General features: G+C 45.9%; 2 protein-coding genes across 3 annotated transcripts in view; both read left to right on the forward strand.

Moving 5' to 3' along the window:
- Positions 1 to 761, forward strand: part of PPP1R21 (protein phosphatase 1 regulatory subunit 21) — a 63,491-nt gene extending 62,730 nt beyond the window's left edge. The window contains exon 22 of the mRNA XM_004752855.3: positions 107 to 761. Coding sequence (XP_004752912.2) covers positions 107 to 136 — 30 coding nt within the window. The 3' untranslated portion in view covers positions 137 to 761. The remainder of the gene's footprint in view (positions 1 to 106) is intronic.
- LOC106003390 (stonin-1) overlaps positions 1 to 21,276 on the forward strand; it is a 55,377-nt gene that overhangs the window by 2,274 nt on the left and 31,827 nt on the right. The window contains exon 1 of one of the 2 annotated variants that reach the window (XM_045077813.1): positions 6,808 to 6,906. The exons of the other annotated variant lie outside the window; for it this stretch is intronic. The gene's annotated coding sequence lies outside the window, so the exon portion shown is untranslated. Of the gene's footprint in view, positions 1 to 6,807; positions 6,907 to 21,276 lie in introns of those variants that run through there. 2 annotated transcript variants of the gene reach the window in all.

Below are 21,276 nucleotides of genomic sequence, written 5' to 3' on the forward strand. Positions count from 1 at the left end.
TAGAAGCTAAAGTTTTCCAAAGTGAAGTATGGCCTTCCTGACCATAAATGAGGAGTTACTTTTCTAGACGTCTGTGTTCTTATTGTTGATCTTTTTCTTTGCACAGGGAAATTCTAAAAAGAACAAGAGTCGATAGTTTACACATAGATGGTTGGCGACTTCTTTCCAAAGCTGCTACTGTTGCACGGAGCTACAGGACCCAGCCCCCTCGTCCACTGTCGGGCCGCCTTCAGGAAGCTGGGGTGTTTTGGGACCTAGTAAACTAGTCAGTGTTGTAAATGGCCTTGAAACATTTAAAATATATTTGTAACCAGTAAGGCAAATACAGAATGTAATGTTGACAGTAAAATGGAGAACAATACATGTACCATGGATATTATAGGTTTCCTTACGCTGTTTTTACTGTGCACTTTTTAAAATTAGGTTTTAATTTCAGTATGTAAGAACAACAAATATTTTGTATATTTTCAAACTCAATTATATGGTAATGGATTTGGTATCTATGGAATAGATCTATGTTTCTGGATAAAATGCTTAAATTGTCCAACTGTCATTACTTCTTGCTATAATTGGGAGCAGTCTCTGGATTCTTTTTGAAGACTTATTCAGATTTTCTCTCTCTCTCAGAGGGGGTGGGTCTTGCAGACTTAACTTCAGATCTTGTAGGTTTATTATCATTGTCTTCAGCTCTTCAGTACCTTCTCTGTGTTGGAATAATAGCTTAAAGAAATTGATGTCAATAAATTCGTACTTCTATCAAACTTCCAGGCTATGAAAATTTGATAAGGGAAACTGAAACCTATTAACGTATCTTTTATAAAAGTTACAAAATCCCCATGGACTTAGATATAACCTAATACCCCAGATTGTCACAATTATCTGATCAGTCCTTTATTAAGGCTTTGAGAATTGCCTTAACAGGTACTGCAATCGTATTTCATGCTCCCCTTGGTTTAGTTTGTCGACATTGTATGATTTCAGTGTCAACCTCAGGGGCGTTTCTCCCAGCATTCCCTAAATATATCGCTCCTTTCTTCTCAGCTGCTTATACCAGCCCCCCATTCCACCCCATATTCAAGTCCCCAGATTTGCTCAGGTGTTCCTAAACCCCTTCTTCCTACCTCTCTACCTGCTGCATCTCCTTTGAGCCTCCTCGCTAGCCAGTTGCTGGTTGCGCTCCAGAATGCTTTATTCCACTCTGAGAGCTCATCACCAGCTTCCCTCTGTGCTCAGCACAAAGGCCAACTTTTTGGACTCTGCCCCATGACCTCTGCTGCCTGCTGAGAGAGACCCAGTCCTCATAGTAATGAGTGTTGGGATCCTGCCTTGGGGACTCTGAATGAATTAACTCAGTCCCATTCTGCTCTGCTTTTCCAGGCTCAGCCCCTTATCCCTTTCTGTTCTTGTGACCTGCTCATTTCCAGTCCTTTTACAGTGGAACCGGCTGTTTTCACTGCAGCTGAGCCTGGGCCCCCAAGCACTGTGAGGAAAAGATAAATGACCATCTGATTAGCTCCTTATAAACTTAGGCTTTCCAGCTCCATGCCAGGCCTTCAGTGTTCTGTGACAGTCCTTGTGGCATTTCTAGTCTGTTTCTATGCCTCCTTTGGAGGGTTTGGGCCACAGAAGTCCTTCCGGTGACTGCCTTATCCCTCTCCTTGCCACTGCAGCCCACCTCTCAAAAGGCATGTCTCTTCTCTCTAGGCCTTTTAGGGCATGGAAAGTGCAAAGTGAGAGGTGATTCTAGTCTAGGAACAGAATTAGGACTTAGATATTGCCTGAAGTCCATGTAGGAGTGAAACAAAAAAGGAAAAAAGTCTTTAATCATGCAGTGCTTCATTGGGAAGATGGAGTTTTCATAACTTCCTGAAATGACACATCCTACTTTTTCGTCATGATGTTATACTACTGCCTGCTCATTGTTGAAAATTTGGAAAATGAGGAAAAGTATCAAGAGCGTACATTTCAGTAGAGATTCAGCTATTAACATTTGTTTATCCCTGCTTTTTTCATGGATGTGTAAAGATGTATGTTTTTAATCAAAATTGGGATTATATGAAATTCCAAGTGAAGAAAAAAATGTTCTTTAATAGAAAGGGGATAGTGGTTGGTTAGCCCGCTGCACAACTCAAGGGGGCACTGTCCACCTAAGCAGCCCTAGCTAGGATAAGACCCTCCAGGCACAGCTTGGGAAACTGAAGCACAGCCTGTGCTTGTTCTTTCATTTTAAACACCATCCTTCATTATGTCATATTGCAAGCAATACTGTTCACCTTTCAGGCTGATAAAACTGGATTCTCCAGTGCTTTTGGTTAAGAAACTAAGTCTACCATAAGTTAAACTAACAGATACTTTTAATAACATGACCACTTTCCAAATTCAAAACAAAAACAGCATTAAACCTGGAAGTTGCTTCTAGCTTTTATAAGCCTTCAAACTCCTCTGTAATTTTAACATATGAAGAGAGCAACTTAGTTCGTGATGGCTAGAAAACCATCTGGCAGAGCCACCCTGACGAGAAGGTGTCTGTTCTGTGCTCAGCTAAGGGCCATGTCCTCGGACACCATGGTGATAAATGGAAAGCTTGTCAGTAGATGGTTGCCTGTGCCTTCAGTTTTTAAGCAGTTTAGTAATTAGCTCCAAATTAGGAAATTAACTGGCAATGAAAGCATTAGAGCAGGAAAACCCATTATAGCTCTCCCAGATCTTTGAAAGAAAAGGCTATTGAGCTTCAGAATAACTGTTTTCCTAAGGAGAGGATTAGAAGAATTGACTCCTGGTGGAAACAGGCTGGGGGCTGTTGTCTTGTTTGTGGGCACAGGGGTCTCAAAGGCACCTCCCCAACTTTGAACCTTTGTTTTACCAGAAGCTTTAACCTGAACTCAACCCCACTGCTCCCTAAACACTAGTGGAATAGCTGAGTGGTGACATACGGTAGGTCCAGGAATAGAAACCAAACAGTTCAGTAAATTAACAAAGAACAAAATGTCACTCAGGGCTTGCTCAGATGCTAAGGAAGATTGACGCTCTCTTTAGCTTTCTTATATTTCTTCAGAACACCTGTTCTGTTAAACTCTCCACATACCTCATGGAGTCATCATACTGCGTGTGGTCTCCCTGAGCAGCTACAGATGCCGTACTTTCCCACAGTGCCTAGCAGCATGTTTTGTAGCAGGTGGCCCATAAATACTAATTGGATACATTTCAGGAAGCAGGCTGAGGGACTGGCCAACTTTATAGCTCAAGCCACAGCTAAGAGTGTCCCATCCCCAGAATGAAGGATCCCAGCTTTGGGGCATTCATTCTGACATAAGTGATTATTCCCGTGACTATCATTGACTTTGATTGACATTCTCAGTGAAGATGTGTTTATCTCTGGAAATTTCTATTCAAAGAGTATTCGGGTTTCCTCATGGAAAAAGTTGTTTAAAAATCTTGTGTTCTTCAAACATCAGGTCACAATGCATGATGTATGTAAAATGGTGATTCCCACCCCCACCATTTCATTTTCACTTTTGTTGAAGCCATCCACAGAGTAATATTTTTTTTGAATACAGTTTTCCAAAAGCCCTCCCTCTCTCTTGAATGAATGTTGTAATATAAAGAGATTTGTAAAGTTTTTTAGAGAGGAATGTTTTTATCAAGCTTTTAGGGCTTAGCTTGTCCTAAATCTGAAATCCTGACTTTTCCCAACCATGCCCCTGCTGGCAATTCTGCAAACTGGTTTGAATTTATATTAATGAATCCTGACTGTTTCAGCTGATTTGAGTTTTGTGGAATTCCAAGTTAATCTACTAGGTCATATCTGCACACACTTTGGGGACCCTTTGTTAAACAGCATGGAAGTTTTCAATGATTTCTGTGAAAAGGCTGCCAGGAAAAGAAAAACTGTTGATAAAAAGGAGAATGGGGAGAGGGGGCCCCTGGGTGGCTCAGTGAGTTAAAGCCTCTGCCTTCGGCTCAGGTCATGGGGTCATGGTCCTGAGGTCCTGGGATCTAGCCCCACATCACTTTGGGTTCCCTGCTCAGTGGGGTGCCTGCTTCCTCCCCTCTCTATCTGCCTGTCTCTTTGCCTACTTGTGATCTCTCTGTCAAGTAAATAAATATTTTAAAAAATCTTTAAAAAACAAAAGGAAAATGAGTTAGTCTGAGAATTTACTTGTTACAGAGCAAGGAAAAGAACAGGAAGTAGAGTAAAATGGGCTAACAGCTGGTGATGGAGGGCTGTGGTGGCTTAGCTAGTGAGGCCAGAATGAGCACCAGATTTGGATACAAAGGGGTAATGCCAGAAAGGAGCTTTGGAAACAAGTGGTGGAGTTATGAGAAAGAAATTTACATGTGTGAAAGTGGCCCCTCTTGGGGCAACCGCTGAGTCACACAGAAAGGGGAGGGATAGTCCCTTGTGAAAAGATAAGCAGTTTCAACAAACTATATTGGTCTTTAGAAAATCATGGGCTTGTAACACGTCAAAATTTCCAAAGAGATTTCTTTCGCCACGTGGGCAACCTACTAATCAAAGCCATACTACACTTACTCACAGGTGGTTGAATTAAAAAGGTGCACTCAGAACTCTAAATGCAGTGACGATTGCCATTTGTCTAGTGTATTGTTTTCTGTATGAGTCCTTTCTCAAACTGTTACCTGGGCATTTCCTGAGATGGGCTGGCCTCTGCAGAGGGCCTCTTGGCTTGCTCACGGGACAGGAGGTTCAATGTGGAGCCTCAGCCAGAATGCTTAGGGTCAAGGCACCTTTTTCTTCCCTTCCTCTGCTTCCCTCTCCCTTTGTTCTTGCTCTGCACCTCTCTCAGCTCCTTACCAGAAGGCTGACTTGGGGTCATTACCTGTCTGGTTCCACAGAAGACTCTGAAAAGCTGCCCATCAGTTGACTTCCTGTTCTCTCTCTTGCCCTTCTTCAACCCTTGACCATCACTGAGACAGTAACTGGAGGAACTAGGGAAAAGAGGAGGACCCAGTCCCTTTTTCTGTTCGTTTTAAGCCTAAACACAACTAGAAATTTTATCTGAGGATAAAAGAATCCCAAATAGAACCCAGTGGTGTGACTTCAGGCACCCTTGTGCCCTGTCTGAATGTGGCTTCAGGCTGGTGGTTGAATAGGACACTGACCAAGGAACTCCACCCAAGGTCAAAAACAAGCCTAAATGAGCACTTACAAGAGAATCCCATTGCTATGCAAAGGAAAGCAGGTGTCATTGGGGTTCCCTCACTCCGTCCCTACCACCCAGGTGTGGCACTTCAGGTTCACATGTTCACCGGGACCCCTCCGGTACTTTCTTCCCAGATACTGCAGTCACTGTGCTTCAGTTGCCATTTTGAGTTCACAGGATTTACTGCTACCCACTCTGTTCTAGGCTCTGGGAAGAAAAAAGTGAATAGGACACCACCTGAATCAAAATATTCCTTTGCTTGGGTGCCTGGGTGGCTCAGTGGGTTAAAGCCTCTGCCTTCAGCTCAGGTCATGATCCCAGGATCCTTGGATCGAGCCCCACATCGGACTCTCGGCTCAGTGGGGAGCCTGCTTCCTCCTCTCTCTCTGCCTGACTCTGCCTATTTGTGATCTCTGTCAAATAAATAAATAAAATCTTTAAAAAAAAATATTCCTTTGCTTTAAAATGTTCACAGGTTTTCTATTTTCTGCTGGTTCCACCTTCCCATCCGAACAGTTTCCACCTCCTCTAAGCTTTCCAGTCTTGCCAGTCTCTTAAGCACTAGGCCCAGGGCCTGGAATGGCCTCTTTTCTCTCCATCGAGTCTGTTCAAACCCAGTCCAAGCCTCCCATTCTGGGCTTGGACATCCCTCCAGGATAAAAGGCACAGGAAGATCTCCTGTCATTCTGACTGGCTTCCAGTGAGTCAGCCCCACTTAATGCAAGAGGCTGAGATGCCAAAGGACTTGCTTTGGAGTCAACTAGCAGGTGATGGAGTAGGGACTAGAAGCACCCTCCAACCACTCCTGGGAGGACAGCTCTCCTCTTCTGTACTCTGCAGGAAGCACACAGGAAGCATCTGTCAGTAGTTACCTCCTGCCGCATCCACACAGCCTGGCCCTTCAAAGGCCATCCGGTGGCCTCCTCCTAGGTACTGCTTCACCCAGGAAGCTGAGGTTCTGTCTGTACCTTTCATCTTACCTTGACCAGGGCTGGTCCCACCTGAAGGGAAAAGAGGAGGCACTCAGTAGAGGCTTCAAAAGTGATTCTTTGGTTCTAATTACAAGAGAAAAAACCAAACAAATAAAAAAACCTCTCAATGAAGCAATGAAGCAAGCATGACCAGAGATTCCCCTATAGCCAACCCCCCCCCACCCCCCCCCCCCCCCCCCCCCCCCCCCCCCCCCCCCCCCCCCCCCCCCCCCCCCCGCAATCATCCCACCATCCCACCACCCAGAGATAATGACAAAGGCCCAGAAGGTGCAGGTTGGCGTCAGATCTGCCAAGCGTCCCTACTTCAAGGCGGGTGTCCTATACTCATATACTGTATGTAGCTCAAATAAATTCCTCCCCACCAACTTCTGCGGTAGGGAGCATGCTCTCCCTGTCCTGTGGGCCCGAGACTCAAGGGAAGGAAGACGTGCCAGAGAGAAGAGAATGTTGAATCAGACATCAGAAGGACTTGGTGGGGAATCCGGGGCAGTAAAGAGGGAGTGAGGAGAGAAGGGGGACCGGCAGGGAACGAGGCGGGGGTGGGGCAGCGACCGGAGTATTTGCGGAGTGGCCGCCCCCTCCCCGCTCGGCCACTCCTGCTGGCTCCGGGCCCTCCACGCCCCCTCCTCCCTGCTTCTCCGCCACCCCCTCCTCCTCCCCCTCCTCCTCCCCCTCCTCCCCCTCCTCCTCCCTCTCCTCCTCCGGTGCGGATGGCGGCGGCCAGAGTCGGAGCCCCAGCTGCGCTGCCCGTGAGTGACCAGCCCCAGGGGACAGTCGGGGAGGCATGGGGATCCCCCTTTCTAGGGTCGGGCCACCCCGACTTGGCTGGGAAAGTTTGCGGGCGGGAAGCTCAGGGGCCCCGGGTCGCGGGCATCTCCCGGGCTCGCTGGGCGCCCTCAGCTGGCGCCCCATCTCCCTCCCTCCGCCCCTGTCGCCCCCAGAGGTGTCCACGCGGGCCCGGGCCGGGCTTCCTCTCCGCACCGCTGCCCTGCGGCCGCTGGGACCTGGGTCCAGCTCTAAAAAGAGATAGAAAACTCAAACAGCAAAGAAAGGAACCCAGACAGGCTTCCGAGAGCGGGGGCCGGGGGCTCGCACAAACCCGCGCGCGGTCCGGGCCTCCCCGACCTGAGTCACCCTCCCTCGGGGGCTCTGGATCCCCCCCACCTCGGGACTCCCACCTGCCTTGTTCCTGGCTTGGTTCTTCGCGCTGCTGCCCCTCCTCCGCCCCTTCCCTGCGAGGCTCTGGTCCCCCAGCCTCCGGCCACAGCTGGTGTCTCCATCGCGGCTGTCCCCTGTAGCTCTAGTAGGCGATGACCCCAGACGGGGGGCCGCAGCCGCGGGAGCCCCCCACACTTGCCCCAACATTTCCTGTAGGAATTAAGTTCACTGGAATTTGGTGTTGGGTCCCCGGGACTTAGAAACTCTTATCTTGTGGGTCCAAGAGGAAATTAAAATATATCCCTCCTTAGGATTTTACTGTTTCTGTCGGTTGGACAGTTTCGGGTTTTTTGTTTGATTGTTTGTTTGCTTTTTAGCCTTTCCAACTCTCCTTTCTTCCTATAATAATATCACTTTATGTACTTAGCCTTTCTAATTCCGAAAAAAAATTAAAACCCAGGAAAAAATTAAAAGAGGAGATTTTTAGAAAAGGAGTGCTGGCTAAAAATAGTGAGCAGAACCTGATCTTTAGAAAATAAGAACTTCATTCCACACTTAAGTGTTGTGGGAGATGGGAGTTCAGCTCGGCTTGTTTTCAGACTGTCCCACACAGACTGTGGGCCTCCCCCAGGCCAGAAGTTATAATTTGCCTGACAGAAACCTCCGTGTTTGTTGGCATTCCCCAGCCTGGTGTGGCGCCCTGCATGTCTCTCCGGCTCTCCAGCGGGCTCTCCATTTCTCTCTCACCTCCCCCACTCCCACTTTCTCATAAACAGTTGCAAAGTCAAGGCAGTGGAAGAGGCTAAAATGAGCAGGACCACAAAGGAAAAAACAACCTCCCTTATTTCATTCCTGAGGCTGTTGCTTTAGCTTGCTTATGATTGGGTGGAAGAATGTTTGGTTCATTTGTGTGGTTTTAGGTCGGTTCTCATTATGGTTGAATCAGTGTTTCCATGACAGGCTTAGTTCTCTGGGTGTTTAGAAGGAGCTTGTTAATTCTCAGATGGGTCTGGACAGATCAAGTCTGGAATCTGGAGGGGTTTTGTTTGGTTCTGTTTTAGGAATAGAACTCAGTTGATATGGCCAGCCTCCGCCCACTCCCTCAGAACTGGAGGGGCATGGGAGGGAGCCCAGTTGAGGCTTGTGTCCATATGACTAAGAAGTAAGAGTTTTCCTGAGAAGTGAGATGTGTGAGCAGGATCACAAGGGGTATTGAACTTTTATTGTTTTTAGGGAGAAAGCTCTCCTCAACAACTTTAGCCATTCCTGTTTCCTGGATGAGCACTAAATGTGCTTGTAACAAATGTGTTAGATCAGGTGCTGAGCAACCTATCAAAACAGGGCAAGGTATTAAACTATTTGAAAATAAAGATTTCTTTCTTTCTTTTTTTTTTTAGATTTTTATTTATTTACTTGAAAGAGAGAACTCCGGCATGGGTGGCAGGGGAGGGGGGAGCAGGAGGAGAGTGAAAGGGACAAGCAGACTCCCCACTGAGCATGGAACTTGACTGTGGGGTGGTCCATCCCAGGACCTGAGATCCTGACCTGAACTGAAGTCAGCTGCTTACTGAGTTACCCTAAACCCTAGAAATAAAGTTTTCTTTAAAAAAATTTTTTTTATTTTTAATTGGAAATAAAGGAGTTTAGTTTAAAAAGGATGTAATTCATTTTTCTCCATTGATTGAGTTTGACAGTTCTCCATTAGGATTTGTTAGTAAGGTTTTGTGATGGTCTCAAAACGTCATTGATAAGGAACTGTTGTTGACTTTCATTCCAGTAGAAAGCCTGTATGTTTTGAACTGGTTTGGCCCAATTGCTTAGAAAAACAATGCACTCAGATAAACATCTTTTGTCTCTTCCTCTTCCTGAGATTTTTTAAATAGAGTATTTAATGCTCTAGAAGTCGGCCTTATGCTGTGGGGAAAAAAATTGCCTTTCAGCCTTGTTTAGCTTTTGTGCCGCTTCAGGGAATCTTGTGGAACTGGGTGGTTTGCCGTGTAGCTCAGTAGGCTAATCTGCGTGAGGCCTACGTTGCAGGCCAGTAAGGGGAAGGCCATCTGCGTGCTAAGAAGAAGCTGCATCCCCAGTTAGCCAATAGGAAACAGCCATTTGTCATCTGGAGAGGTAGAGGGGTTGCAAATACGTGAAGTGTGAGGTCTGCAGAGTAGAAGGAGGGCAGGGGTTGTTAAGAAGTAAAATAACCCAAACGATGGGCCTTTCAAAATCATATTGTACATGGGACGCCTGGGTGGCTCAGTTGGTTAGGCCGCTGCCTTCGGCTCAGGTCATGATCCCAGCGTCCTGGGATCGAGTACCGCATCCGGCTCCTTGCTCCGCGGGGAACCTGCTTCTCCCTCTGACTCTGCCTTCCACTCTATCTGCCTGTGCTCACTCTCGCTCGCTCTCTCTCTGACAAATAAATTAAAAAAAAAAATTAAAAAAAAATAAATCTTTAAAAAAAATCATATTGTACAAGAATACTGAATTACATAGAACATGCTTTGGGTATGGTGTTAAGTTTTGAAAGCAGGTTATGATATAGAAAGCACTGTAATCTCACTCTTTGCAAATACATCCAGAAAGTACTGGAATTAGACACATCCAAGTGGATGGTAGGATTAGAGGTGCTTTTGAGGGTTTTTTTTGTGCTTGCCAGTATTTGTCAGATTTTTTGCAGTAGGAATAGCTAACATTTATTGAGTGTAAAGCACTTGCCTATGGTGTTTCATTTTAAAACTCTGTGAGGGAATGCTGTTCTTACTCTCATTAAACAATTATTCTTATGCAACTAAAATCAGAGATGTAACTCGCCAGGGTCATATAGCCACTACATGCTAGAATCCGATCTTGAATTCAGATCGGTGCCCAAAGTCTATACATCTCAATCACTACTGTCTACCGTCTCCCAGCCATGTACTCTTCATAGGATTTTAATTATAAGGGGGAAAAAAAGCATATAGAAAAGGGAAGGCAGGGCGCCTGGGTGGCTCAGTGGGTTAAGCCGCTGCCTTCGGCTCAGGTCATGATCTCAGGGTCCTGGGATCGAGTCCCGCATCAGGCTCTCTGCTCAGCAGGGAGCCTGCTTCCCTCTCTCTCTCTGCCTGCCTCTCCATCTACTTGTGATTTCTCTCTGTCAAATAAATAAATAAAATCTTTAAAAAAAAAAAAAAAGAAAGAAAAGGGAAGGCAAAGTATTTGTGCTTTAGTGAAAACTGATATTTTGGTTAACTGTAAAATGTCTCTGTCTTCCCTTTTTTCTGTCCTTCATTATCACTTCTCTTTGGAAGTCCTTGGGAATTGCTCCAGACTTAGCCAGCAGAAGCTCACCTGCCCTTGGGAGCCAACTGTACCCACAAAAGCTATCCCAAATTCACTGGAAGCTTCCCAGCCTGGAGTTCTAGGAACCCCATGGGGTTCAGGGCATTCCTGGTAGAAGGCAGAATTTTTAAAGTAGATCAGGCAAATGATGTCTTCAGAGCTCTACCAGTATGGGCTTTCATTGTTCTTGGCATTGTCAGGGGAGTGTGATGGGTAAGAAGATCCAGGGGAAGTTCTCAGGCTCCTGTTTGCCTATGTGTCACATGAATGTCAGGGTGGATAGGTCGAGGATTTACTGTGGAACAGGAAAGAAAGAGCACAACTATTACCTCTTGGTGCTTATTTTTATAAAGCACAATAAGCTTTTTTTTTTTTTTTTTTTTTTTAAGATTTCATATATTTATTTGACAGAGAGAGAGAGAGTGAGCGAGCTCACAGGCAGGGGGAGCAGCACAGGGAGAGGGAGCTCTCCACTGAGCAGGGAGCCTGACTGAGCCTGGGATCAAGACCTGAGCCAAAGGCAGGTGGGTCATGAGCCCCACAATAAACTACTTTGTGGAAGCTTGGCTATGTGGGTGATCTCATGCATTGGCAAAATGAATTGGTTTAGTGGAGGTGGAAATATTCAGTGTAAATGATTCTAGGGGTAGTCTGGGAAAAAATGCCCACATTCTGTAACAGCATGTACCCTCACAGCAGCCATCCCCCCAGAGGTCATCTTATCCATCATCCTCCTGGAAAATACCTAAAGATCTCCAGAAACTTGGACCTTTTTTTTTTTTTAAACACATGGTCATTCAAAGAACACACCTTAAGTAGGAGGCTTTATCTCTTCTCTTCTTCATGGAAGAGATTCTAGAAGGCTGATGCTTCTAAATAATTGTTGGAAAAAATAATGGAAGAGTCAAGGACTTCTTTCTTAGATTATCATACTTGTCCCAGATCTTGGATCCGCTTCACTACATGGGGAAGGTGTTTCTGATCTCAGGATCAGGAATGGCTCTTGCGAGCAACTTGGCTGTTTCGTCTTGTGGATGCTGTGAGTCCTTTAATAGACCACTTCTCCTTTCTTTTTGGCCCATAGGAAGCACAGAGCCAACTTAGGGCCTGCTTTTAGCATGTCTATAGGGTATCATTAGACACCTTGTATTTTCTGCCTGTACTCTTTCTGCAGTTCCACTTTTTTCATCTACGTTATAGGCACCCCTCAGAGATACTGCAGATTTGGTCCTGGACCACTGCAGCAAAGTGAATATTGCAGGGGCTCCTGGGTGGCTCAGCTGGTTAAGCATCCGACTTTTGGTTTCAGCTCAGGTCATGATCCCAGCTCAGATCCTGGGATCGAGCCCTGCATTGGGCTCTGCACTCCGAGTGGAGTCTGCTTAAGATTCTCTTCTCCCTCTGCCTCTCCCTCCATGCTCTCTCTTTCTCTCTCAAAATCCTAAATATAATCTTTAAAAAAAAATGGATATGGCAGTAAAGGGAGTCAGATGAATTTTTTGGCTTTCCAGTGCATAAAAATGTTATGTTTACACTATACTGTACTTTATTAAGATACAAACCATTACTTCTAAAAAAAACAATGTACAAATCTTAATTAAGAAAATTCTTTATTGCTAAAAAATGCTAACCATCATCTGAGCTTTCAATGTGTAGTAATCATTAATCACAGATCTCCATAACAAATGTAATTTTAACAAAAAGTTTGAGGGGCACCTGCATGACTCAGTTGGTTGAGCATCCAACTCGGTTTTAGGTCAGGCCATGATCTCATGGGTTGTGGGACTGAGTCCCACATTTTAGTCCCCTGCTTAGCAGGGAGTCTGCTTGAAAATTCTCTCCCTCTGTTCCTCCCCTCACTCTCGCTGTCTGTCAAATAAATGAATAAATCTTAAAAAAATAATAATGAAAAAGTTTGAAATATTGTGAGAATTACCAAAATGTGACACAAGGACATGTGAGCAAAAATGGTGCCGACAGACTTGTTTCATGCTGGGTTGCTGCCAACCTTCAATCTGTAAAAATGCAGTATTTGCAAGGTGAAATAAAATGAGGAACACCGGTGCATTGTTTTGTTTTATTTATTCAGTGCAGTTGGGAGACTTCTATTTTGGACATCCCACTTCCTTCTGAGTTCGTTTTTCTTCATGTGAATTTTGAAGTTCCTTCTTGAAAGGGCTTTGGTAAACTTGAAAGTATTGATATTCCTGAAGATGTCTTTATTTTGCTCTTACAAAGGAGAGTTTGAGTGTAGAATTTTTTAGACTCACGATGATTTCCCCTGAGTACTTGGAAGATATTACACCATTGTCTTCTTGCATCTGTTGCTACTCCTACAAGTACCAAATAACCTTGGGCAAGTTACCTAATTTCTCTTAGTCTCCTTGTCTATTAAGTAGGTAACAGTATCCACTTCAAGGATAATTGGGAAGAGATAATGTATGAAAATGTTAGAATAGTGCCTGGCATACAAGGAATCACACAGTAATTGCTAGTGCTGACAATTATTTTTATATTTTTTTCAAAAATTTCTTGGCTTTTTTGGAAGCCAAGTTCATATAAATGTTAATTTGTCTAGTTGGACACAAAGACAAAATCATGTTGGGATTTTTTAAATTGAAATTGCATTCACATTATATTCCAGGGAACTGATACCTTTACAGTATTAGGTCTTCCCATTTTCTCCTTTTATTTAGGTGGATGGTGACTTGTGATTTTCCCCTATAAATGTCTTCAACAACTTCTGCACTTGTTTCCTGTAGGTTTTGTTGATATATATATTTTTAAAGATTTTATTTATTTCTTTGACAGACAGAGATCACAAGTAGGCAGAGAGGCAGGCAGAGAGAGAGGGGGAAGCAGGCTCCCTGCTGAGCAGAGAGCCCGACACAGGACTCGATCCCAGGACCCTGAGATCATGACCTGAGTCGAAGGCAGAGGCTCAACCCATTGAGCCACCCAGGCGCCCAGGTTTTGTTGATATTTTAGATGGTATCTTTTTTCTTACTATATTTTCAAATTGGTTATTTGCTGGCTCACAGTCTTATATCTAGCATCCCATCTGACTTCTCTCATTAGTTCTAAGAGTCTATTTCTAAATATTACGGAGTTTTCTCGGTAGACAGTCACAAAATCATTCTAATTTGTCTTTTCTTTTTCATTCCTTATGATACCTTATGATCTTCTTCTCGTCTTACTGTATTGGGTAGACTCTCCAGTACAATGTTCAATAGTAACATTGATAGCTGACAATCCAGCATTCTAATTCATTTCCGTGTTGAAAGAAAGACTTTGTGGAGAGGTTTCTGTTCCCTTTGATCATGGAGATGGTGTTCTTCCTCTGTTGGGCATGTGTGTTTACTTGTGTCTCTAACAGTGCAGACAGATTTATACTGAATGATTCTTTCTATGGAATGTTGTTTGATATCAGCAGAGCCTATTTATAGGAAATGTTTAAGGAAATCTATATCAGCATATCTTTCCCATATGCTCCCAACAAAACCTGTTCATTTAAAGAAGCTAAATCAGGGGCGCCTAGGTGGCTCAGTGGGTTAAAGAAACTAAATCAACAAACATCCTTGGCCTTGCCCCCTGGTCCATCAGCCCTTTGTGATAGTGGAAAAGAAGTGGACTCCGGAGTCAGGCAGATCTGGGTTTGAGTTTAAGCTTTGCTACTAACTAGATGTGTGGCTATCTTAGTGTGTTTGGGCTGCTATAACAAAAGTTGATTTCTCGGTTCTGGAGATTTGCAGTCCAAGGTGAGGAGGCCAATGTGGTTCTGGTGAAGACCCTTTTCTGGGTGGCAGAAAACCTTCTTCTTACTATGTGCTCACATGGTAGGAGGGCTGAGGGAGCCCTCCGCAACCTCTTCTTCTGAGGGCACTGATACCATTCAAGAGAACTCTATCCTCTTGAACCATTACCTCCCAAAGGCCTCATCTTTTGATCCTATTACCTTGGGATCAGGATTTCAATATTTGAATTTTGGGAGGGAACACAAACTTTCAGACCATAGCAGTGGCCTTAGGCACGTTCCTTAACATCTCTGAGGCTGTTTCCTTCTCTATAGAACAGTGATAACAGGAACCGCCTTAAAAAGTTGTTCTGAAAAATAAATGAGATAACAGGAAATAATAGGGACCAAGTGGCTGCCATAAGTTGAAGCTCACAGGTGGTGGTCTCCTGTCATTTCCCATCGGCTGCTCTATTTCTTTCAAATCAGGATTGTCCTTCAGACTAATTGGAAAATCTTCTGGGGAGAGGCCATCCGTATACCTCCTAATAATTTGTGTTTTCTTGATAATCAGTGTAGATTTCTCTTGGGTAAATTCCTTAATACCTTGAATCATCAATTTGATTTTGCTTCTGTACCAAGAGTTGTCCTCCCAGCCTGCTGATGGACCTTACTATTATTGACTATTCGTGTTGTTCCTTTTGAGCCATGCCCTCCTAACCACAAGTATCTCTCTTTGCTTTATTACTAGTGTTCCTGTCCTTCTGAAGATAAAAACTCTTTATTTTCTTATTGAAGATAACATTTTATTTTATTAAAGATTTTTACTTATTTATTTGACACAGAGAGATTACAATTAGGCAGAGAGGCAGGCACAGAGAGAGAGGCTCCTTGCAGGCTCCAAGCAGGGTCCTTGCTGAGCAGAGAGCCCGATGCGGGGCTCCATCCCCAAACCCTGGGATCATGACCTGAGGTGAAGGTAGAGGCTTCACCCACTGAGCCACCCAGGTATCCCAAAGATAACATTTTAAACGCAGAAACCCCAGAGAGAGTATATAAGAAGTGAATAACAAAATGTCTTCTGGGACTATGTTTTCCCAGGAGGGATCATGAAGTTCCTGAGCAATTAAAGTGTCATTGGGGGTGGGGGAATTGATAAGGAAGAGGCATCCACAGTGGGCAGAAGAACAGAAATACCCTTCAGAGTTTCACAAGACCTAAAATCTGCCTTTTTACAGCGGCATTTATCTGGGCCCTGAGGAGTTTGTACTTGGCCCAGAGCTTTTCTGCAAGTGTCTTATCAGGAATAATAATGATAGCAATGACTGTTCTTAAGTACAGGAAAAGAGCATCATGAAAACAAAACATAACTGGAATTATGGGGATGTGCTTCCATAGAACTATTTGGAGCACAAAAATAACTTTTCCATTGTGGACCTAAGCCAAGAGTTTCATGGAAGCAACATTGAGCATCTAATTTAAAACAGCATGTCCCAGAAACTCAGACAGGACTGTCACACTGGCCTCTGTGCATCCCTTGGAGAGTGTTTTTCCCTAGCTCAGGGTGACTCATATTCAGGGCCAATTTGGAGGCGCTAGAAGATGGTAATTGATGCTACAAACCTTGCTTTTCTTGACCTCAGTTTCCCGTTAATACCAACACAGAGAAATGTTTCAGTCTCACATCTTTCCAGCTGAAAACCCCTTGTGCAGCTCCAGGCCTGTTGCTTGTTTGTGGCCTGAAGCAAAGCCTCGTAAATTTTGTGAACATACGCCTGGTGGCTGTGGGTTCCTTCAGTGGAAGGTGCCTGGTCATGGGAATTGTAAGTAGCACAGGGGCTACTTCCCAGGTGCTCCTGATTTTCAGAAAATTATCTTCGGGAACAACAACAACAGCAAAATAGGGGTTCAGGCGTTCCTGGGAACTGGGCAATAATGTCAGAATCCTCCAGTTCCAAGAAGGCTCAGACTTGCCTAGATGAGTGTTTTTCCTCCCATAAGGAAAGAACTTGTTATTTTAGGCTTCCAATCTCATCTTCTTTATCATTCTTTTGACTCTAAACTCCTAGCGGCAATGGCTCTGTAGCGCACGTGATGGGGTTTACCCGGGTTTAAACAGCCCCAGCTTGTCAGGATCTGCCTGCTTCCACCCACACAGCCCCTTCTCCTGCCAGATGTTCTCCGTAACTGCTCACACGTGCCCATCGGCAGGCACACGTGGGCTTCAGCCAGCCGCGGGCCAGTCGCCCTGCGGTACACAGCACCGGTGTGGCCTGCGTGTTGCCCGTCTGGCCAGCGGGGGCGCCTTCCTGGAGTCCCAGGAGAGAGCATGGCTGGGGCTACCCCAAGGGCTCTCAGCCTCCTGGAGAATCTCACTGCCTGAGACAGGTGCCCGCTCCTTTATGGGCTTCCTAGCTGGTCTGAGCTCTTTGCCTTCCATTCTTGTGAAGACCTGTTTGGGGTTTTTTTGTTGTTTGTGTGTGTGTGTGTGTTTTTTTTTTTAAAGATTTTCTTTATTTGACAGAGAGGGAGAGAGAGCGAGCGCGCATGAGCACAGGGAGCTGCAGAGGGAGAGGGAGAAGCAGGCTCCCTTCCCCCGCCCCAGCAGGGAGCCCGATGCAGGGCTCAATCTCAGGACCCTGGAATCATGACCTGAGCTGAAGTCAGACCCTTTACTGACTGAGCCAGGAGGTGCCCCTGTAGTGTTGTTGTTGTTTTTAATACCATCCCTCTTAGAGCTTTTCTGCTTGTCTGTTTCTGACCTGTTGCTTGCTTGGACTTGACTCTTGTGTGCTTCTGAGCCCCCACCCCCTGCTGATGTACGACGGGCATGCCTGCAGCCACCACTTACTGTTTGAGGCTCCTGCACATCAAGACTGGTCACGGAGCTACAGCTCACATCGCTTTTCCACAAGGCCGCAGTGGAGAATGGTGACGATGATGTCATTCTACAAAGCTTTGGGCAACTGGCCCTCGTGCCATGGGAGACGGACATGAAAGGCAATCTCTTCTCTCCTCTCATATTTCAGACTTTAAAACTAAGTGTGTGCAGGCAGGATGCATCACGTTCAACCCTGGTTTCTTTCCTGCATTCTGACTATCACCTCCTGTCTGGTTCCCTGCCTCGGATCTCCTTGTCTTCCAGACTGTCCTCCATGGTCAGAGCTTGCTTTCTAAAATTCTGATCTAAACGTTTTTCCTTCCTCTAAAGTCTTTCCCGGAATCCTCTGGCCTGTAGGATAAAATCAACCCCCTTAGCATATACAGCAGGCCTGTGGCTTCCTCACCTGTCTGCCTCTCTCACGGCGGCTCCCATGATAAGTCCTGCCTCCAGCCGGGCCCGGCCACCTGCAGGATCAGGCTCTCTCTGCTCCCCTGTTTTTGAGCACACACTCACTCACCTCTCTCCGGTCTGCTCCGCCTGATTAATTCATATCAGCCTTCAGGATTCAACTGAGAAGCCCGCTCTTCCTGAAGCCTTTTCAAGCTACCAGGGCTGGTGGTTCATTCCCTGGCCACATGGACGTACGCATGCCATTACTCGCACTTACTACCATCACTCTCCCCTGTCTTAAGTAAGCATCAGGCTGTGGGTCCCCATAGTATCCTGCATTAGCAAGATGTGGGAATTGTCTGTGCTGGACAGGGGGTGTGCTGGGGTAAGGGACTGTGGCTGTTTTCACTTGTAACAATGTGGTGCATGGTGTTAGGGATGCTCACTGTGGAGGAGCATGAAAGGATTAATTAATCCATACACACACTGAGTGTTCACACACATCGAGAGGTGGGTCCCTAAGAGAAGCTTAATCCAAATCTCACTGAGAGCATTTGCAAGGCACATAGTAGGTGCTTAGTGAATGTCTGTTGAGTCAAAGAAAGAATGAATGCACATACACGTATTCATTCAATTTACCCCAAAATGTACTGAGAAGAGAGCCACAAAAGAACTTCACTTCCTCTTGACTGCAGTGGAAGGAATGTGGGACTGAACAATCAAAGATTAGAGCTTCTCTTCCTGGCTATGTTACCTGAGTGAATCCTTTTACCCCTTTGGTCCTCTGTTTCCTCCCCTATCAACTGAGGTTTTGGAATGCTTATTTATTTATTTATTTATTTAAAGATTTTATTTATTTATTTGACAGAGAACAACAGCAAGAGAGGGAACACAAGCAGGGGGAGAAGGTGAGGGAAAAGCTGCCTTCCCGCTAAGCAGGAAGCCTGATGCAGGCCTCCATCCCAGGACCCTGGGACCACGACCTGAACTGAAGGCAAATGCTTAATGACTGCACCACCCAGGCACCCCTAGAACGAATATTTAATGCCTATGAACATTCTAGATCCAGTCTTTTTTAGAAGGCCTAAAGTCAAATGACCAGCTGCTCTCTATGAAGTAGAGAGTCTAATTTGGGACTCATTTTTTGGTCTCATTGTGGAGAATGCTCATGACAAGCCCTTAGCAGCGGGCAGAGGGGCAGAGCCAAGACCCTCTTGGACCAGAGTTTCCCCAAATTAGGTAGGAGGAGGCCAAGACCTAGTTGGAAAGCAACCATAGCTAGGGAGTCATGGCCAGGACGAGATGCTCTGAGCAAGGCAGGGGCAGCAATCATATCCCATGGTAGTCGGAGGTCAAAGCTAGCCAGAGATCACCAGGAATGAAGCCTTGAAGGGGCTTGAGCATATGCTTACAGGGGTGTATTGAAAATGCATTCCCCTCTTAGGCGAGCCTGTGGGAAGAGCTCGGGCAGGTCGTTAAGACCAGCTGTCTCCAGTTGTCTGAGGATGGGTCCGCGAAAAAGTCTTTAGATTTAGCCTGTGTCCCTGCAGAGCATAAGATGGAAGCTAGGAGGAGGTTAATTTGGGGTTAATAGGGGGGAGAAGAGTTTAATATTGTCCAAATGATAACGAGATGAACTCACTTAGAAAGTGATATGGTCTCCGTTACTGAAAGAGGTCAGGCGGCAGCTGGGTAATTCCTCTGCAGAGATGTTGTGTTAGAGATTCTTTACTTGTGAAGGTTGGACCAGATGACATTCAGAGTATTTTTTCATTCTGAGAGAGCCTTTGCTTCTTATGTCCTTCCCGAATCTTGTTTGGGGACACACTTTCAGATTTCATAGCCCATCCTGCTGTGACATGGTCTCAGCACACCCCACTGTCCCGGTGACCAGCCTCTGGGAACTCTGCAATCTTTGAATGTCCTCCTCAAAGTGGAGCACTCTGGATTGGTCGTGATGGGCCAGGATGTGGCCTGACCAGCGCCTCTGGGGCATTCCACAGTTTTTGAGGGTAGTGGGTGTATGAGTTGCTCATCTCTCTCCTCGCTCGGAGCTGAGCTGTGGAAGCAAACTGCAGTGAGCCTCGGCTTCTGGTAGGTCTCGTGCTACTGCAGGTGGTAGACAGATCTCACTTCCTTCTGCCCACTCCTCTCTGCTGGAGTGGACTTCACATGTCTCTGTGATGGATCTTCTCATCCGGACACAGACTCTCAGGCTTGGGGGTTACTTTCTGTACTGGGAATTCCTGTGGCCTTCCATCCGGGCCTTAAGTGCCTCCCATCTCACCCCAGATGTCTTCTTGCTCTGTTTTTGTTCCTGGTCCCCCTTCCTGTTCCTTTCCCATCTCTCCCCTCTCCGCTCTCCATGCCCTCGGAATACTACAACATTTCAACTTGCGCAGTGTTTTTCTTTTCAGATTCTTTGCCTTCTTGGCATCCTGGTGAAAAGGAATGTGGATGGCTTGTCAGTTCCATTGTGCATATGAAGACAAATGCCCAGCGAGGTTAAGTGATGCGCTTAATTTCCTGGCAGGGCCAGAGGGGCAGGAACATGGTCCACCCCCCACCCCCACCCCCCTCGTCCTGGAGCTCCTGCTACATTTGCTCATGGCATTATGAGCATCATGCTATGCTCTGTGTGTGGTCATTGTACCAAAGGAGTTTACCCGGGGTACAATCCCAGGCCTCTAGAGAGTCATAATTGGAGACCACACCGAAGTCAACAAACAAGAGTAAAAAGAATAAAAGAATTTACAGAGTGCTTCATAGTTTTCAGAGACACTTCTGAGTCCTTCCCCTTATGTGATGCTCGCCAAAGCCCTTTGAGGTGGAAGAGCTCGGGTGAGCCTCCTTGTGCAGGGGAGGGTCTTGGGTGGAGTCCAGGCCTGAGGTAGGGGGAGGAGGCCCTGGGCAGACACTGGCTCCTGGTGCACAAATTTTCCCTGTTGTCTTGCTCCACGAAAACCAGGAAAAGGGGATGAGTTGTTTCCCTCTGGTGTCAAAGGCAGTGGAGACCTAGGCTGCAGGGCTAGGGTTCTGGGCTTGGCGGCTGGCCCAAGAAGCAGCCTCAGGCCATGACTGGAGGTGGGAGCTGGGCCGTGTGGCTGAGGTAGGGGCAGTGGGGCAGACTCTGACCCTGGCAATCAGGCTGACTCTGGAAATCCCGCAGACTGGAATATAAGGCCGGGTGGGAAGGGAGAGTGCAGGCGGAGGGTTGTTTGGTAAGAAAGGGGTGAGGCGGGCTGCGGAGAGAGGCGGCCTTCTCAGATCTGGTAGATACATCAGTGGGGATTCTGCCATGCGGACAGGCACTGCTCTCACCAAATGTGAGTCTTGTTATAATCTTGGGGATATTTGGCCATTTCTTCAGCCCGTACCAGCAAGCACCTACTGAACGTGAGAAAATTCCTAACATATTTATAGTTTAGTTCTTACGAGGACTTCCTTTGTATAAGTGTTTATTTATATATCTGCGTATCGATAGTTCTATCATCACACATAAGTTATTGTGAAGCACATAACCAAACCATGGGAGTACCAAGTATTTCCCTTCATTTATCATTATGAAACTGAGACCCGAAGAGGTTAATTAGTTTGCTTAAAGCCCCACAATTACTTAGAAGCTGAGCCAAGTTT

This window comes from Mustela putorius, unplaced genomic scaffold, assembly GCF_011764305.1.
Source record: "Mustela putorius furo isolate JIRA1106 unplaced genomic scaffold, ASM1176430v1.1 tig00000224_pilon_pilon_pilon, whole genome shotgun sequence".
NCBI lineage: Eukaryota > Metazoa > Chordata > Mammalia > Carnivora > Mustelidae > Mustela > Mustela putorius.